Genomic DNA, 21,181 nt, shown 5'->3' on the forward strand with positions numbered 1-21,181 from the left:
CTTGTTACTACAAATAAATTCCATCCATTCCAAAAGGGAACTAACCCACTTGTTTAATTAGCTGAGTGTGATATTTACCACTTTCTATAGGAATTAAGAAACAGAGATGTGCCTCAGTTCTTTGTAGATAAAGGATATCTAGAAGCCAGAATATGTAACAAGCAGCCAAGAAGCTTCTCACAAGTACCAATTCAACTCCAAGTGGGCTGGATCTACCTGGAAGAGGAAAGAGAATCTCTCTTTGAGACATTATTCCTTACCTCTTCTAGTTTGTGCATATCTGACTCCAGCATTTATCTCTGCTTCTTAATTTCCAGGAGGCTGTTAAGCACTGCAGCCCTTTATCAAAGTGGTTATACATACCACACCAGAATCTTGAATAAACAAAAAGAAAAAAATTGGATTAGTTTAGCTGGAGGAATACATTATTGATTTTTTCCTTGTGTTAAGGAAATATTAGTTTGGTAGGTAGGCAGATTTCAAATCTAAGATAATTTTGATGACATTAAAAAGAGTGGTCATGCTCAAAAAGTTAAAAATAGAACTACCCTACCATCTAGTAATCATATTAGTGTTGATTTACCCCAAAAATACAAAACACTAATTAGAAGGGATACATGCACCCCTACATTTATTGTAACATTATTTACAATAGCCAAATTAGGTAAGCAGCCTAAGTATCCATCAGTACATAAATGGATAAAGACGTTGTACATGATGCAATATTATACAACCATAAAAAGAATGACATCTTGGCATTTGTGAAGACATGGATGGAGCTAGAGAGCATAAAGCTAAGCCAAATAAGACACTCAGAGAGAGACAAATACCGTATAGGGAATTTAATAAACAAAACAAATGAGCAAAGGAAAAAAAGAGAGACAAACCAAGAAACAGATTCTTAGCCATAGAGAACAAACAGAATGTTACCAAAGGGGTGGCGTGTGGGGAGGGGGGATGGGTAAAATAGGTGATAGTAACTAAGGAGTGCACTTGTGATTAGTACTGGATGAGATATGGAATTGTTGAATCACTATATTGTATACCTGAAACTAATATTATACTGTAGGAATTTTTTAAAAAATTAATAAAAGGCATCCAAACAGCAAGGAAGAAGTAAAACTTTCACTATTTGCAGGTGACATGATACTATATATAGAAGACCCAAATGACTCCATCAAAAACTGCTAGAACTGATCAATGAATTCAGTGAAGTTGCAGGATACAAAATCAATGTATGGAAAACTGTTGTATTTCTGAACACCAGTAACAAAGCATCAGAAAGAGAAATAAAGGAGTAAATCCCATTTACAACTGCACCAAACACAATGATACCCAGAATAAACTTGATGAAAGAGGTAAAAGATCTGTACTCTGAAAATTTTAAAACACTGAGGAAAGAATTTGAAGAGGAAATAAACAAACGGAAAAACATTCCATTCTCATGGATTTGAAGAACAAATATTGTTAAAATGTCTATACTGCACAAAGCAATCCATACACTTGATTCAATCCCTATCAAACTACCAACAACAGTTTTCACAGAGCTAGAACAATCTTAAAATTTGTATGGAACCACAAAAGATTCCAAATAGCCAAATTAATCTTGAAAAAGAAGAGCAAAGCTGGAGGCATGACAATTCCAGACCTCAAGATATATTACACAGCTGTAGGAATCAAAACAATATGGTGCTGGCACAAAAACACAATAAATAAATAAATAAATAATATTTAAATAAATAATAAATAAATAAATAAATGCAATAGAATAGAAAGCCCAGAAATGAATCCAAAACTATATGGTCTATTAATCTTTGACAACAAGGAAAGAATATCCAATGAGAAAAAGACAGTCTCTTCAATAAATGGTGTTGGGAAAACTAGGCAGCAACATGCAAAAGAAGGAAACTGGACCACTTTATTATACTACACAGAAATAAATTCACAATGGATTAAAGACCTAAATGTGAGATCTGAAAACATAACAATCCTAGAAAATAAAGGCAGTAATTTCTTTGACATCAGCCATAGCAACTTCTTTCTAGATGTGTCTCCTGAGGCAAAGGAAACAAAAGCAAAAATAAACTACTGGGACTACATCAAAACAAAAACAAAAACAAAAACAAAAAATTCTGCATAGTGAAGGGCAGGCAACCTATAGTATGGGGGAAGATTTTTTCAAATGAAATACCAGATAAAGGGTTAGTATCCAAAGTCTGTAAAGAACTTATCAAACTCAATAACCCCAAAATGAATAATCTAATTTTAAAAAGGTAGAAGACATGAATAGACATTTTTCTAAAGAAGACATACAAAAGGCCAATAAACATATGAAAAGATGCTCAACACTGCTGATTATCAGGGAAATGTAAATCAAAACTACAAAGAGATGTCATCTGACACTTGTCAGAATGGCTAAAATCAATAACACAAGAAACAATAGGTGTAGGCAAGAATGTGGAGAAAGGGGAACCCTTTTGCACTTTTGGTGGGAATGCAAACTGGTGCAGCCACTCTGGAAAACAGTATGGAGATTCCTCAAAAAGTTACAGATGTCTGGGTGGGTCAGTTGGTTAAGTGTCCAACTTCGGCTCAGGTCATGACCTCACTGCTTGGGACTTCGAGCCCTGTGTCGGGCTCTGCGCTGACAGCTCAGAGCCTGAAGTCTGCTTCTGTCAGATTCTGTCTCCCTCTCTCTCTGCCCCTCTCCTTCTCATACTCTATCTCTCTCTCTCAAAAAAAGAAAAAAACATTTTAAAAAGTTACAAATAGAACTACCCTGTGATCCAGTAATTGAATTACTAGGTATTTACTCAAAAGATACAAAATACTAATTGAGAAGGGTATATGCACCCGGATGTTTACAGCAGCATTATCTACAATGGCCAAATTATGGAAGCAGCCCGAGTGTCCATTGACTGAAGAATGGATAAAGACATGGTGTATATATATATATATATATATATATATATATATGATGAAATTTTGCCATTTGCAACACATGGATGGAGCTAGAGAGTATGATGGTAAGTGAATAAGTCAGTCCGAGAAATACTAATACCATATGATTTCACTCATGTGGAACTTAAGAAACAAAATAGATAAGCATAATGGAAGGGAAGGAAAAAAATAAAATAAGATAAAAACAGAGAGGGAGGCACACCACAAGAGATTCTTAACCATAGAGAACAAGCTGAGGGTTGCTGGAGGGGTGGTGTTGGGGGTATGGGCTAAATGGGTGGGGCATTAAGGACAGCACTTGTGATGAGCAATGGGTGTGAAGTAGCAAATCACTAAATTCCACTCCAGAAACCAATTAACAAGAAAAAATTAATTTTTGATAATTATAGATTCACACGCAATTGTAACAAGTAATAGGGAATGAGTGAAACCAGCAAGATGGCAGATAGGTAGTCTCTGGGCCTTGTTCCATGGACACACTAAGTAAACAATATATGGACCAAACTAGCTTTGTGAGAACTCTAGTAACCAGTTAAGAAGATGCAGCAACCAAATGAATGTCAAAGAAAAAGTTGTGCCCACAACGGTAGAAAAATTCATAGTCCTTTTGTTCATCTTGCCCCACCCCCTTCCCAGTGAAGCATGGTGCAATCGGGAAGAAAGCACCCAATTCCCAGTTCTTCCCTCTGGAATATAAGGAAGAGTGGAAGTTGCTTCCAGTGATCTGTCTTGTTTTTGGTAGCCTGAGGGATTAATTTCTATCTCGCCTGACTTGGAGCACTGACTAGAATGGTGACATACTTTGAAGATTGAATGCTACTCAAACCATGTGAGAGAGTGGCAGGTGAGAGCTAGAGGGGTTCTGCAGGCCCACAGGTTCCTGGGGGCAAGAGATTATGGGCAGAGGAATATAAGCATTTTTCTAAGGCTTCTGAGAAGCAGGAGTAAGACTCTTAGGGAAATGAATACCCTTAAAAACAGCTGAGTATATGAGGATTGGGAATAAAAGCACATGCACAAGCCCAGGGAAGATGCATCTCCACAAAAGGTTGGAGTGGGCCCTGAGCTTTGAAACTGGGCTGATTAAAGTGTCTGTATGGAGCCAGTCCTCAAAGACTGGGAGATATAGCTGTTTTTAAATGTCCTAATGTTAAGAAAAGATTATGAGGCATAAACAGCAACAGTGAAAGATAATCCATTCAAAGTAACAAAACAAATATCAGGAGACTGACCTTAAAGAAACACAGGCCTCTCTGCCTTACTTGACAATAAATTTAAAACAATTGCTTTAAGTATGGTCAACAAGCTCAAAGAGAACATGTACAGACAAATAAAATTAGGAACTTGATTTAGGAACAAAATGAGAATATCATCAAAAAGTGGGGAAAAACAGGAATTCTAGAGTTAAAAAAGCACAAAAATTGAAAAATTTACTAGAGTTCAGAAGAATTTAATCAGCAAGAAAAAAAATCAGCAAACCTGAAGACAGATCATTTGAAGTTACTGAATCTAAGGAAAAAAAGGAAAAAAAAAAGAATAAGGAAAAATGAACAGGCCCTAAATGATATATGGGACACCCTGAAATGTACCAATATAGGCATTATGGGAGTCCTGGATGGAAAAGAGAAACAAAAAAAGGGTAAATAGGTTATCTGACAAAATAATGACCAAACACTCCCAAATTTGAGGAGCGAAATAAATATACAATATAAAGAGCTCAATGATTACCAAGACAAATCAAAAGAAATCCATACTTAGACAAATTAAAATCAAACAATGGTTGTTAAGGACAGAAAGACAATCTTGACAATAGCTAGAGAAAAGCAACTTGTTATGTATGAGACCCACTAAAAGATTATCAGTGGATTTATCGTTAGTACCTTGTAGGGCAGAAGACAGTGGACTGATATATTTAAAGTTCTAAAAGAAAAATACCAGGGGAGAGGAGTTAAGATGGCAGAGAAGTAGGGGGACCTGAATTTCCCTCATCCCTCAAACACAGCTGGATTGAGGTCAGAATACTTGAATACCCAGAAATACAGGCTGCAGAGTAACAGAAAACTCCCCACAGGTGGAAAGAGACAGCTTGGCAGGAAAGAGGTCTGTGTTTGCGAATTGGGAATGATAAAAAGGGCAGCATAGTCAAGGAGGGCGGGGGGAGCCCCTTCTGTGGAAAGACAAAAGGAAGAGAAAGAGAGGCTATGGAAGTGTGGTATTGTATTTGCAGAAGAGAAAACCCTCTCCAGACTACAGACTGGGGAAAGAAAAATACGGAGAGAGCTAGTTTCTACTTTGCAAATAGCATTAGGAACTAAAGATTGGAGTTTTCAGGTGTGCATGACTTTCTCTGGACCAGAGCTATATATGCATGCCTGGAGAGTAGGGCGCTAGCCCAGGACATGGTAGTGATCTTAGGGGTACACTGGGAGAGAATAGTCCCCTCACTTGAGTACTGTGGGAAGAGAGTATATTGCGCCCACCCTGCCCAAGGACAAAAGGCCCTGCAGGCACCAGAGGACCTTTGTTGGTTGGGTGCAGTAGCACTACTCCAGAACCAGGTCCACATAGAGAAAGATCCTTTAAGACATCAGGTTTTGAATACCAGCTGAGAGCCTAGGAGGCACAGAAGACTGTGGAGCAGGACAAGCCAGCCGCCTGCCTCCCTGAGGGCTGCCTGAACAGCATGGTTTGAAACAACTGATCCGGAGAGGAGAGAATGGGGTGTCTCCATTTTTCTCCCCATCACCAATATGGTGGAGCTTCAGGGAACAGAACAACAGCCACCAGTGGAGATGGGACCTGCTTACACCAACCCCACCCATCTGTGCTTGGTAAGTATTATCTACCAGACTGGGACTGACACTGACTGAACCAGACAGCCTCTCTTCCTGACCAGCACAATCACCACTCCCAGGCACCAACTGACATCTGTCCTGTGGTTTTGTATGTTAGTCTGTTTTTTATTCCTCTTTTCTTCTCTTTCCTTTGGAATCAGGCTCATAGATTCTGATTTGATTTATGGCCAATTCCTATTATATATAAATTTGTCTTTTTGCCCCCTTTCTTCCTCTGTTCTGGTTATTTGTTTAATCAGGAATTTTTACTATATTCTTTTTACACCTTTTCTGTACCTTCTTCTTTATTCCCCCCCCCCTCTATATATATGGATTAAGCCTTATAGTTTCTTTGATTCTTTGCCTGATGTTTTTTGTCCCTTTCATTTCTCTCTTTGTATGGAACAAGGCTTCAACCCGCCTCCCCCCCACCCTTTTCCAGGATTACAACGTCAATGAACAAATCAAATCACACCTGGTGGAAGGTCAAAAAAATCCAGCACTATGAGCAGAAGGATAGAACAGCCAAAGATGCAACAACAGAGTACATGCAACACACTCCAAAAACACTTCCTGAAGTGCCAGTCCCTGTACAGTATATGATCCTTTTTTAATATAGTAGTACTTGCAGGTGCAAGACATATAACAAGATATTTAAACATGTAAAAGACAGAAACCTAGCCAAAATGATGATGTGAAAGAATTCTCCTCAAAATAAATTCCAGGAAGAAATGACAGCCAGAGAATTGCTCAAAACATATACAAACAATATATATGAACATGAATTTAGAATAATAATCATAAGACTAATAGCTGGGCTTGTAAAAGCATAGAAGACAGCAGAGAATCTACTGCTGTGGAGATGAAAGATCTAGGAAGTAGTCACGATGATTTAAGAAATGTAAATGAGATGCAAAATAAACTACATGCAGTGACAGTGAGGATGGAAGAAGCAGAGGAAAGAATAGGTGAAGTAGAAGATAAAATTATGGAAAATGATGAAGCCAAAGAAAAAAGATAAAAGAAATTACTAGACCATGAGGGGAGAATTAGGAACCTAAGTGAATCAATGAAACAAATTAATATCCGTATCATAGGAGTTCCAGAAGAAAAAGAGAGTAAGAAAGGGGCAGAAGGTTTATTTGAAGAAATTATAGTTGTGAACATCCCTAATCTAGGGAAGGAAATAAATATCCAAGTTCAAGAGGCACAGGTCAAGGTCAACACTATGACATATCATAGTGAAACTGGCAAAATACATAGAAAAAAAAGAGAATTCTGAAAGCAGCTAGGGACAAAATGGGCCTTAACCTACAAGGGTAGACACATAAGAATAAAGCAGACCTGTCCTCTGAAACGTGGCAGGCCAGAAGGTAGTGACAGGAAATATTCAATGTGCTGAGTAGAAAAAAATATGCAGCCAACAATCATTTATACAGCAAGGCTGTCATTCAGAATATAAGGAGAGATAAAAGCTTTCCCAGACAAAAAAAAAACTAAAGGAGTTCATGACCACTAAACCAGCCCTGCAGGAGATCCTAAGGGAGACTCTGTGAATAGAAAGCAACAAAGACTATAAAGGACCAGAGACATCACTACAAGCATGAAACCTAGAAATAACACAATGGCACTAAATCCATATCTTTCAATAATCACTCTGAATGTAAATGGACTAAATGCTCCAATCAAAAGACATAGGGTATCAAAATGGATTTAAAAAAAAGAAACAATACCCATATATATGCTGGCAATAAGAGACTCATTTTAGACCTGAGAATACCTGAAGATTGAATGTGAGTGGATGGAGAATGATCTATCATATAACTGAATATTAAAAGAAGGCTCAAGTAGCCATACATATATCAGACAAACTAAATTTTATTTATTTTTTTATTTAAAAAAAAATTTTTTAACGTTTATTTATTTTTGAGACAGAGAGAGACAGAGCATGAATGGGGGAGGGGCAGAGAGAGAGGGAGACACAGAATCGGAAGCAGGCTCCAGGCTCTGAGCCATCAGCCCAGAGCCCAATGTGGGGCTCAAACTCATGGACTGCCAGATAGTGACCTGAACTGAAGTTGGATGCTCAATCGACTGAGCGACCCAGGAGCCCCTGGACAAACTAAATTTTAAAATAAACATTGTAACAAGAGATGAAGAAAGACATTATATCATAATTAAGCAGTCTAACCATCAAGAAGGGCTAACAGGTGTAAATGTTCATGCCCACAATGTGAAAGCACCCAAATTTATAAACCAATTAATCACATACATAAATAGATGTATAGATAATAATACCATGATTGTAGGCGACTTTAATACTCCACTTCCAGCAACAGGAAGATCCTCTAGGCAGAAAAACAATAACGAAACAACTGCTCTGAATGACACACTGGATCACATGGACTTAACAGATATATTCAGAACTTTTCATCCAAAAGCAGCAGAATAAACATTCTTATCGAGTGCATATGGAATATTCTCCAAAATAGATCACATACTGGGTCACGAAACCTCTCAGTAAATATAAAAGGATTGAGATCATACCACGCATATTTTCAGATTACAATGCTATGAAACTTGAAATCAACCACAAGAAAAAAATTTGGAAAGTCCCCAAATTCATGGAGGTTAAAGAACATCCTACTAAAGAATGAATGGGTCAACAAGGAAATTTAAAAAATGGGGAAGCAAATGAAAATGAAAACATGACAGTGTAAACCCTTTGGGATGCAGCAAAAGCAGTCCTAAGAGGAAGGTATATTGCAATCCAAGCCTATCTCAAGAAGCAAGAAAGGTTCCAAATACCTAATCTCACATCTAAAAGGACTAGAAAAACAGCAGCACAGAAAGTCCAAAGCCAGCAGAAGAAAAAAAATAATAAAGATTATAGCAGAAATAAACAATATAGAATCGAAAAAAAAGAACAGAGCAATGAATCTAAGGGTTGGCTTTTTGAAAGAATAAACAAAATTTATAAACCCATAGCCAGACTTCTCAAAAAGAAAAGGGAGAGGACCCATTTTTTTTTAAAGATGGCAGAGCAGTATAGAAGTTCTCAGCTTATCTCGTCCCTGAAATGCAGTTACATCAGCACAAAAACCATTTTGCACACTTAGGAAATTGATCTCAGGATTAACATAAAAATATGCATAATGTGAACCACAGAACATGGTAGGTACATGGTGCAGAGAGGTGAATTTGAAGAGAGAAAAGTCACAGAGGCTAGGGAGCTGTTTTTGCCAAGAGAGGACAGAGAAAGGGGGAGGGTGTAGCACACTAGGATCATGCAAGAATAGCATTGCCCCCAAAAGTAGCTGTGGAGAAAGAGAAAGAGTGAAAAATCTTACAAGGGCCTGAGCAAGAAAACTGTTTCCCAGAACCATTGATCAGGAGAAATGAGAGGGTTTCAAAACCATTAGGATTCTGAGTTGGAAATTCTGGAGCACAATACCAGGCAGTTCTCCGGTGAGGAATCAGGGGGAATCCCCAGGAACAGGCAGCAGGGTCCAAGGGGTCCGTGAACCACATGGAAAGAAGCACTTCCCATGCATGGAGTGCATTTTGTAGAGGACATACGACCTCCCCATAGGAAAAGGTCCCAGACCTGGGAGAGCAGCATTTGCTGGTATTGGGACAAAGACGCCAGAGTGTGGTGAAACCTGGTGTCAGCTGTGTGTTGTTATTTGCCATAATCTCTGAACCTCTGCTGCTGTGATTGCATGGACATTTTCTGGGGCAAGCCCACACCCAGCCACTGCTCAGAGACACTCTCCCAGAAGGTGGGAACAGGTCCAAGCTGCAGGGTCCTCTGAAGTGAGGGGTTTGGAAACACAGCCCTATCTGAGATGAAACTCTGGAGGGAGGTACTGTCTAGCAGGCTGACATCTTGGGAACAGACAGGGTAGAAGCAAGGAATGAAGAGAAGTCTGAGAAAAAAGAGAGGTGCATGACTGTATATCAGTGAGAGTGCTAAGTTCTTGTGCCAGAGACTAAGGAGCTGGGTGAAGCCATTTCACCTCTCTTGTGAATACACATACACACACACGTGCATGCACGCCACACTGATCCGAGGCAGTAAGCTAAGAAAGGTGACCTAGTGGAGAACAGAGCTGTTACACCAAGTCCTGCCCAACTGCACCCTCCAAACACATCCCCTAGAAGTTCAGCACAAGTCTTTCCACCTGCTTAATGTACAGACTATAGAGTGCTTCATAGTTTCATTTCTATGGGAAACTGGATGTAACTTCATTCAGGTTTCATTTTGTCTGCTGATTAATCCATTTATATTTTTCTTAAATTTTTGCTTCTGTATTTGTTTAAATTATTGTTTTTTTTTCCTTTCTTTCCTTTTATTGGATACAGAAAGAAAAACATTTTTTTAAGAAAATAAAAAAAATTTCAAGTATGTTTTTCTTTTCTTTGTAAGTTTTTTCTTCTATTTCACTTTCTTCATTGTATTTTATTCTATTTTATTATATCCAGTATTTTAATTTTTAAATTTTTTCTTCCTTTTATTTCTTTTTCTTTTTCCTTTTTTCCTCTATTGCATCAAGCTTTTTTTCAGAAACCAGACCAAAACACACCTAGGATCTAGGTACCTTTATTTTCTATTTTGCATTGTTTTTAATTTTTTTTTAATTTTCACATTTTACTCTATTAATTATTTTCTTCCTCCAAAATGACAAAACAAAGGAATTAACCACAAAAGAAAGCACAGGAAGAAATGACAGCCAGGGGCTTAATGAACACAGATATAAGCAAGATGTCTGAACTAGAATTTTACCACAATAATAAGAGTAAAAGTTGGGGTTGAAAAAAGCATAGAATCCCTTTCGGCAGAAATAAAAAAGTGAAATCTAGTTAGGACAAAATTAAAATTGTTATTATCAAGAAGCAATGTTGAATGGTTGCCATAGCAACAAGGATGGAAGAAGCAGGCCAGCGAATCAGGGATATAGAAGACAAAATTATGGCAAATAATGAAGCAGAAAAAAGAGGGAAACTAAGGCAAAAGAGCACAATACAAGAATTAGATAACTCAGTGACTTATTAAAAAGGAATAATCTATGATCCGAATCACAGTAGTACAAGAAGAGGAAGAAAGAGAAAAAATGGGAAGAAGGTTTATGTGAGCAAATTATAGTGGAAAACTTTCCCAATCTGGGGAAAGACACAGACATCAAAATCCAAAAAGCACAGAGAATTCCTATTAGAATCAACAAAAACCAACCATCACCAAGGCATATCATGGTCAAATTCAAAACATACACAGACAAGGAAAGAATTATGAAAGTAACAAGGGAAAAAAGTCCTTAATCTATAGGGGAAGACAGATCAGGTTCACAGCAGAACTAGCCACAGAAACTTGGCAGGTCACAAAGGAGTGGCAGGATATATTCAATGTGTTAAATGGGGAAAATATGCAGCCAAAAACTCTTTATCCAGCAAGGTTATCATACAAAATAGAAGGAGAGATAAAGAGTTTCCTAGACAAACAAAAACTAAAGTATTTGAGACCAGTAAACCACCCATACAAGAAATTTTAAGGGGGACTTTCTGAGGGGAGACAAGCCAAAACAAACCAAAAAAGACCAAAAGAAACAAAGACTAGAAAGGACCAGAGAACATCAACAGAAACTCCAACACTGCAGGAAACAAAATGGCACTAAATTCATATATTTCAGTGCTCACTTTAAAAATGTCAGTGGACTAAATGCTTCGATGAAAAGACACAGGGTATCAGAATGGACAAGAAAGCAAGACCCATGTATATGCTTCTTACAAGAGACCCATTTTAGACCTAAAGACACCTTCGGATAGAAAGAAAGGGGATGTAAAACAATCTATCATGATTATGGTCACCAAAGGAAACCCAGAGTAGCCACACCTTTAAGAGATAAACCAGATTTTAAAATAATGACTGTACCAAGAAATGAAGAAGGGCATTATAATCATAATTAAGGGGTCTATCCACCTAGAAAATCTAAAAATTATAAACATTTATTTGCCAAATGTGGAACCCCCAAATATATAATCAATTAATCACAAACATAAAGAAACTCATTGATAATAATAACATAATAGTAGGGACATCAACACCCACCTACAGCAAGGGACATATAACCTAAGCAGAAAATATACAAGGAAACAATGGGTTTGAATGACACACAGGACCAGATGGACTTAACAGATATATTCAGAAGATTTCATCCTAAAGCAGCAGAATACACCTTCTTCTCCAGTGCACATGGGACATTCTCCAGAATATATAACATAATGGGTCACAATTCAGCCCTCAACAAGTACAAAAAGTTTGAGATCATACCGTGCATATTTTTAGACCACAACTCTATGAAACTTGAAATCAACCACAAGAGAAAATTTGGAAAGATGACAAACACGTGGAGACTAAAGGACATCCTCCTAAAAAATGAATGTGCTAACCAAGAAGTTAAAGAGGAAATTAATAAGTACATGGTAGCCAATGAAAATGAAAACACAACAGCGCAAAACCTCTGGGATGCAGCAAAGGCAGTCATAAGAGGGAAGTATGTAACAATACAGGCCTTCCTAAAGAAGGACGAAAGGTCTCAGATACACAACCTAACCTTAAACCTTAAAGAGCTGGAAAAGAACATCAAATAAAACCCAAAACCAGCAGCAGATTCAAAATAATAAATATTAGAGCAGAAATTACTGATAAAGAAATAAAAAAAGAGAGTAGAACAGATGAAACCAGGAACTGGTTCTTTGAAAGAATTCACAAAATTGATAATCCCCAAGACAGATTGATTAAAAACACAAAACAAAACAAACCAGAAAGAACACAAATAAATAAAAATCATGAATGAAAGAGATCATAACTGACACTGCAGAAATAGAAACAATAATAAGAATATTATGAGCAATTATATGCCAAAAAATTGGGCAATCTGGAAGAAATGGACAAATTCATAGAAAGATATAAATTACCAAAACTGAAAAGGAAACAATAGAAAATTTCAATGGAACCATAACCAGTAAAAATTGAATCAGTAATGAAAAGTCTTCCAACAAAAAAGAATCCAGGGCTGGATGGATTTCCATGGGAATTCTACCAAAAATTTTAAAGAAGAGTTAACACCTATTCTTTTGCAGCTGCTATAAAAAATAGAAATGGAAGGAAAACTTCTCCACTCAATCTTCAAAGCCAGCATTACCTTGATTCCAAAACCAAAGTCCGCACTAAAAAGGAGAACTACAGGCCAATTTCCCTGATGAACATGGATGGAAAAGTTCTCAACAAGATACAGGCGAAACAGATCCAACAATACATTAAAAGGATTATTCAGGTTTCGGGACAAACATGGAGGAGAAGTAGAGGGATCCATACCTCCCATGCCTCTCAAACAAAGAAGGGCTGAAGCCAAAGGACTTTGAACCCTGAGAGTCTGGGAGGAAACGAGACTGCGTCTAAAAAGGAGACACTGGGACAACCTTGATGGGCTATAAGTGGGTGATTAAGAACTGGGGGAGATAAAACAGGCCCCATATGCAGGGAGGGGAGGGATCCCCTTTTGCAGAGAGACAAAAGGAAGAGAAAGAGTGGCTGAGGAAGCTTAGAACTGTATTTGGACAAGAGATAAATCTCAGACTGGGACTGAGAGGGATCCCATCTCTAACTGTGGGGCTTTCCTTGCATTGGGACCGGCTACCCTGTTCGCTCACCTGGGGAGGAGGAGAGCCAATGTCAGGTTCAGTAGGTCAGGAGCAGTCTGCAGTAAGAGAAAATGGCCCCCTCCCTGGAGTGCTGTGAGATAGGACAAAGCCTGCCTGTGTCTGCCACCCCAGGACTCAGTGGCTAGGTCAAGGGCACAGTATGCAGTAGGAGAAAGTGACCCCCCCCTCCCTGGAGTGCTGCGGGATAGGACAAAGCCTGCCTATATCTTCCAACCCTGGGCTCAGTGGCTAGGTCAGGGGCACAGTCCACAGCAGGAGAAGGTGGTCCTCCCTGAAGTGCTGTGGCACAAAGCCAATTGGGACCACATATTGAGCTACACACAGAGGCTCTTCCCCAGTGTCAGAGCTCATGGAGCGGGACTTTGAATCCTAGCCAAGTACCAGGACAGGGGAGTCGGTGGAGCAAGACTGCCCTGTCTGTATGCATGCTACAGTGAGGATGACTCAAACGGAGTCCACCAGTCCATGGAGAAGAGACTGGGGGATCACCATTCCCCCCCCCCATCATCAAGGTGGGGCCTCAGGGATCATTCTGAGGGCCCCACAGTGGAGGCAAGACCAGCCTACACCAAACCACATCCCTCCACACCAGGTAACTATGCATCTACTGGAGCGGGATGGACACTATGGAACCAAATGGCTCCATCCTCCAGACCAGTGCTGCTGCATAACCTGGATTAACTCCAGGACATTTCTCATTGTTTAGATAAATTTCCCTCCCTTTCCTCCTTACTTATGTCTTCCCTCCTCAAAGCTGGTTACTCGGGTTGTTGGTTTGTTTAAGCAGATATATTTAATACATTCCCTTGATATGTGTTCTACACCTACTTCTGTACTTTCCTTTCTCTCTCTCTGGAATAATGAAGCCATGTAGTGTCTCTGTCTGGGTAACTTTATCTTTGTTTCTTTGCCCCCACTTCCTTCTTTATTTTCCTTTCTCTATGGATTAAGCCATTTAGTCTCTCTGCTTGGTCAATGTTTATTTTCTCCTTGTCCCTGCCCCTGTCATTTCTCTCTTTGTATGTGCTCTTCCATCAGCACCACATATACCCTGTTCTTACAGCTGCTGTTTCTGGATTTTCGCTTTTGGATTTTTTCTTTGTTTCTCTGTTTGTTTTATTTGTGTGTTTGTGTGTTTTTGTTTCCGGTTTGTCATTTTTTTCTTTTCCAGGGCTACTTCAAGGAACAAATTAAAAGCACACATCGTGGAGGGTCTAAAACATCACTACGAGTAGAGAAAAAAAAATAACCAAAGTCACAACTATAGAGAGCCAGTAACACACTCCAAAAAACACCTCCTGAATGGCCAGGTCCTGGACAGTGTATGAACCCCCTTTACTATAGCAGTGCTTGCAGGTCCAGAGCACATAAAAAGAATTTTAGACTCATAAGGGACAGAAAACTAGCCAAAATTATGAAACTGAAGAATTCCCCTCAAAAGAAATTCCAGGAAGAAATGACAGCTAAATAATTGATCAACACAGATATAAGCAATATAACTGAACAAGAATTTAGAATAATAGTCATAAAATTAATCGCTGGGCTTGAAAAAGGCATAGAATAGAAGATAGCAGAGAATCTATTGTTGCAGAGATCGAGGAACTAAAAAATAGTCATGAGGAAATAAAAAAAAAATGTTACAAATGAGGTACAAAATAAAATGGAGGGGACCACAGTGCAGAACAAAGAGGCAGAGAGGAGAAGAGGTGAATTAGAAGATACAATTATGGAAAAAGAGGAATCTGAGAAAAAGATTAAAAAAACAGGATCAACAAGGGAGAATTAGAGAACTAAGTGAATGCACTCAAATGGAACAATATCTGTATCATAGGAATTCTAGAAAAAGATGAAGAGGGTGAAAGGCGCTGAAGGTGTACTGGAATAAATCATAGCTGAGAACTTCCCCAACCTGGGGAAGGAAACAGACATTGAAATCCAAGAGGCACAGAGAACTTCCTTCAGACGTAACTTGAATTGATCTTCTCCACAACATATCATAGTGACACTGGCATAATACAAGGCTAAAGAGAAAATTCTGAAAGCAGGTATGGATAAACAGGGCTTAACATACAAATGTAGACACACAAGGGTAGAAGCAGACCTATCTACTGAAACTTGGCAGGCAAGAAAGGAATGGCAGGATATCTTCAATGTGATGAACAGGAAAACTGTGCAGCCAAGAATCCTTTATCCAGCAAGCTTGCCATTCAGACTAGAAGGAGAGATAAAGGTATTCTCAAACAAACAAAAATTGAAGGATTTCACCACCCCTAAACCAGCCCTTCAAGAGATCCTAAGTTAATGAATCCTGTGAGTGAAATGTTGCAAGGACCACAAAGTACCAAAATATCACTACAAGCATGGAACCTACAGATAACACAATGACTCTATACCAATATCATTCAATAACAACACTGAATGTAAGTGGATGAAATGCTCCAATCAAAAGATATAGGGTATCAGAATGGATAAAAAAAAAAAAACAAGACCCATCTATTTGCTGTCTACAAGAGACTCATTTTAGACCTGAGGACACCTACAGATTAAAAGTGAGGTGATTGAGAACTATCCAGTATGTTACTGGAAATCAAAAGAAAGCTGGAGTAGCCATACTTAGACAAACTAGACTGTAAATTAAATTCAACAAGAGATGAAGAAGGGCATTATATAATAATTACAAGGTCTATCCATCAGGAAGAGCTAACAATTATAAATGTCTATGAAATGAATTCGTGAGTACCCAAAGATATAAAACAATTAATCACAAACATAAGCAATCTTATTGTTAGAATGTGGTAATTGCAGTGGACTTTAATACTGCACTTACAACAATGGACAGATCATCTAGACAGAGAATCATTAAAGAAAATGACCCTGAATGATACATTGGATCAGATGGATTTGACACATATATTTAGAACTCTACGTCCCACAGCAGCAAAATATACTTTCTTATTGAGTGCACATGGAACATTTTCAAAGACAGATCACATAGTGGGTCACAAAACAGCCTTCAATAAATATAAAAGAATTAAGATCATACCATGCACACTTTCAGTCCACAATGTTATGAAACTTGAAATCAACCACAGAAAAAGTATGGAAAACCTCCAAAAGCATGGAGGTCAAAGATCATCCTAGTAAGAACAAATGGGTCAACCAGGCAATTAGAGAAGACATTTTAAAAAATATGGAAACTGAAAATGAAAATACAATAATCCAAACCCTTTGGGATGCATCAAAAGCATTCCTAATAAGAAAATACATTGCAATCCAGGCCTATCTCAAGAAACAAGAAGAATCCCAAATATAAAATCTAACAACGCACCTAAAGAAACTAGAAGCAGAACAGCAAAGACACCCCTAACCCAGAAGAAAAGGAGAAATACTAAAGATCAGAGCAATTCTGATTTGGGGGGGATTCTAAGCAATATAGAATCCCCCCCAAAAAACGTAGAACAAATCAATGAAATCAAGGGGTTTTTTTAATATAAACAAAATTGATAAACCTCTACCCAGGCTTCTCAAAAAGAAAAGAGAAAGGACTCAAATAGATAAAATCACAAAAGAAAGTGTATTTATTACAACCAATCCCTCACAAATACATGCAATTATCGGAATACTATGAAAAATTATATGCCAACAAACTGGACAACCTGGAAGAAATAAATAAATACCTAAACACCCACACACTACCAAAACTCAAGTGGGAGGAAATAGAAAAATTTGAACAGACCCATAAATACTGAAGACATTGTATCAGTTATCAAAAATCTCCCAACAAATAAGATGCCTGGACCAGATGGCTTCCCTGGGGAACTCTACCAGATATTTAAAGCAGAGTTAATGCCTATCCTTCTCAAGCTGTTCCAAAAAAATAGAAACGGAAGAAAAATTTCTGGACTCATTCTATGAAGCCAGTATTACTTTGATTCTAAAACCAGACAGAGACCCAGGGGAAAAAAAAGAAAGAACTACAGGCCAATATCCCTGATGAATATGGATGCAAAAATTCTCAACAAGATACTAGCAAATCAAATTCAACAGCATATAAAAAGAATTATTCACCATGATCAAGTGGGATTCATACCTGGGCTGCAGGGCTGGTTCAGTATTTGCAAATCAATCAATGTGATACATCACATTAATACAAGAAAAGATAAGAACCGTATGCTCCTGTCAATTGATGCAGAAAAAGCATTTGACAAAATTCAGCAAACTTTCTTAATAAAAACACTTGAGAAAGTTGGAATAGAAGGAACATAAACATGATAAAAGTCACTTATGAAAAGCCCACAGCTAATATCATCCTCAACGGGGAAAAACTGAGAGCTTTCCCCCTGAGATCAGGAACACGACAGGGATGCCCACTCTCACCGCTGTTGTTTAACATAGTATTGGAAATCCTAGCATCAAGTACCACACAATAAAATGAAATAAAAGGCATAAAAATTGTCAAAGAAGAAGACAAACTTTCACTTTTTGCAAACAACATGACACTCTACATGGAAAACCCAACAGACTCCACCAAAAGTCTCCTAGAACTGATGGATGAATTAAACAAAGTCGCAGAGTAGAAAATTAATGTACAGAAATCAGTTACATTTTTATACACCAATAATGAAGCAACAGAAAGACAAAGAAACTGATCCCATTCACAATTGCACCAAGAATCATAAAATGCCTAGGAATAAACCTAACTGAAGATGTAAAAGATCTGTATGCTGAAAATTGTAGAAAGCTTATGAAGGAAATTGAACAAGACACAAAGAAACAGAAAAACATTCCATGCAAATGGATTTGAAGAATATTGTTAAAATGTCAATACTAACGAAAGCAATCTACGCATTCAATGTAATACCAATCAAAATTGCACCAGCATTCTTCTGGAAGCAAGAACAAACAACCCTAAAATTTGTATGGGACAACAAACGACCCTAAATAGCCAAAGTAATATTGAAGAAGAAAACCAAAACAGGAGGCATCACAATCCCAGACTTTAACCTCTACTACAAAGCTGTAAGTATCAAGACAGTATGGTATTGGCAAAAAAAAAAAAAAAAAAAAAAAACCAACATATACACCAATAGAATAAAATAGACACCCCAGAATTGGACCCACAAATCTATGGTTAACTAATCTTTGGCAAAGCAGGAAAGAGTATCTAATGGAAAAACGACAGTCTCTTTAACAAATGGTCCTTGGAGAACTGGACAGAAACATGCAGAAGGTTGAAACTAGAACTTTCTTACACCATACACAAAAATGAACTCAAAATGGATGAAGGACCTGAATGTGACACAGGAAACCATCAAAACCCTAGAGGAGAAAGCAGCAAAAAACCTCTTTGACCTCAGCCACAGCAATTTCTCCCTTGACACACCTCTAATGGCAAGGGAATTAAAATCAAAAATGAACTATTGGGACCTCATCAAGATAAAAAGCTTCTGCACTGCAAAGGAAACAATCAACAAAACTAAAAGGCAACCGATGGAATGGGAAATGATATTTGCAAATGTCATATCAGATAAATGGTAGTATCTAAAATCTATAGGGAACTCACCAAACTCCACATCCAAAAAACAAATAATCCAGTGAATAAATGGGCAGAAGACATGAATAGATACTTTTCCAAAGAAGACATCTAGATGGTCAACAGACACATGAAAATGTGCTCAATGTCACTCCTCAGTAGGGAAATACAAATCAAAACCGCACTGAGATACCATCTCACACTGGTCAGAGTGGTTAAAATGAACAAATCAGGACACTATAGATGGTGGCGAGGATGTAGAAAAATGGGAACTCTCTTGCACTGTTGGTGGGAATGTAAACTGGTGCAGCAGCTGTGGAAAACAGTGTTGAGGTTCCTCAAAAAATTAAAAATAGATCTACCCTATGACCCAGCAATAGCACTGCTAGGAGTTTATCCAAGGGATACAGGAGTGCTGATGCATAGAGGCACATGTACCCCAATGTTTATAGCAGCACTTTCAACAATAGCCAAATTATAGATAAAGAATATGTGGTTTATATATACAATGGAATACTTCTTGGCAACAAGAAAGAATGAAATCTGACCATTTGCCACAACGTGGATGGAACTGGAGGGTACTATGTTAAGTGAAATAAGTCAGTCAGAGAAAGAAAGATACCATATGTTTTCATTCATATGTGGATCTTGAGAAACTTAACAGAAGACCATGGGGGAGGGGAAGGGGAAAAAAGCTACAGAGGGAGGGAGGCAAACCTTAAGAACTCTTAAATAGTGAGAACAAACTGAGGCTTGATGGGGGTGGGGGAGTGGGGAAAGTGGGTGATGGGCATTGAGGATGGCACTTGTTGGGATCAGCACTGGGTGTTGTATGGAAACCAACTTGACAATAAATTATATTTTAAAGAAAAGAGCCAAACGAGTTAGAAAGGTAACCAAAAATAAGTAAATAAATAAAAAATAAAATAAAATAAAATAAAATAAAATAAAGGAATTATTCATCACGATCAAGTGGGATTTATTTCTGGGATGCAGGGACAATTCAATATTTGTAAATCAATCAAGAGATAAAGGCAATTAATAAAACAAAGAATAAGAACCACATGATTCTCTCAATAGATACAGAGAAACCATTTGACCAAATACAGTATCCTGTCTTGATAAAAAAAGAAAAACCCTCAAGAACATAGTGAAAGAAGGATCATATCTCAAGAACATAAACACCATATATGAAAGACTCATGGCGAATATCATCCTCAATGGGGAAAAATTGAAAGCTTTCCCCCTGAGGTCAGGAACACAAGGATGTAGACTATCACCACTATTATTCGACATAGTGTTGGAAGTCTTAGCCCCCCAAAAATAAAAAGCATCCAAATCAGCAAGGAGGAAGTCAAACTTTTACTCTTCACAGAAAACATGATTCTATGTGGGAAACCCAAAAGACTCCATTAAAAAAAACTGCTAGAACTGATACATGAATTCAGCAAAGTCACAGGATATAAAATCAATGTATAGAAAACAGTTGCATTTCTATACAACAGTAAGGAAGCAGCAAAAAGAGAAATCAAGGAATCAATCTCATTTACAATTGCACCAAAAACCATAAAATACCTAGGAATAAACCTAACCAAAGAGGTTAAAAATCTATACAACGAAAAGTATAGACAGCTTATGAAAGAATTTCAAGAAGACACAGGAAAGAGAAAAACATTTCATGCTCTTGGATTCTTAGAATACTGTTAAAATGTTGATACTACCCAAGGCAATCTATATAGTCAATGCAATCCCAATCAAAATAACACCAGAACATTTCACAGAGCTAGAATAGACAATCCTAACATTTGTATGGAATCAGAAAAGACCCGGATAGCCAAAGCAATCCTGACAAAGAAAACCAAAGTTGGAGGCATCACAGTTCCGTGTCAGGCCATATTACAAAGCTGTAATCATCAAGACAGTATCGTACTGGCAGAAAAAACAGACATGAAGATCAATAGAACAGAATAGAGAACCCAGAAATGGATCCACAGACCTATAGCCAATTAATCTTTGACAAAGCAGGAAAGAAGATCCAATGGAAATAAGACAGTCTCTTCAGCAAGTGGTGCTGGGAAAACTGAAAAACAATATGCAGAAGAATAAAACTGGACCACTTTCTTACACCATA

At 37.9% G+C, this 21,181-nt stretch overlaps 1 protein-coding gene across 3 annotated transcripts in view; it reads right to left on the reverse strand.

The window, feature by feature from the left end:
• ASB12 (ankyrin repeat and SOCS box containing 12) overlaps positions 1-21,181 on the reverse strand; it is a 127,467-nt gene that overhangs the window by 61,193 nt on the left and 45,093 nt on the right. For all 3 annotated transcript variants that reach the window (XM_015542551.2, XM_042974091.1, XM_042974092.1), the window contains one exon: positions 261-374. In XM_015542551.2, coding sequence (XP_015398037.2) covers positions 261-293 — 33 coding nt within the window. In that variant the 5' untranslated portion in view covers positions 294-374. The remainder of the gene's footprint in view (positions 1-260; positions 375-21,181) is intronic.

This window comes from Panthera tigris, chromosome X, assembly GCF_018350195.1.
Source record: "Panthera tigris isolate Pti1 chromosome X, P.tigris_Pti1_mat1.1, whole genome shotgun sequence".
Classification (NCBI taxonomy): Eukaryota; Metazoa; Chordata; class Mammalia; order Carnivora; family Felidae; genus Panthera; species Panthera tigris.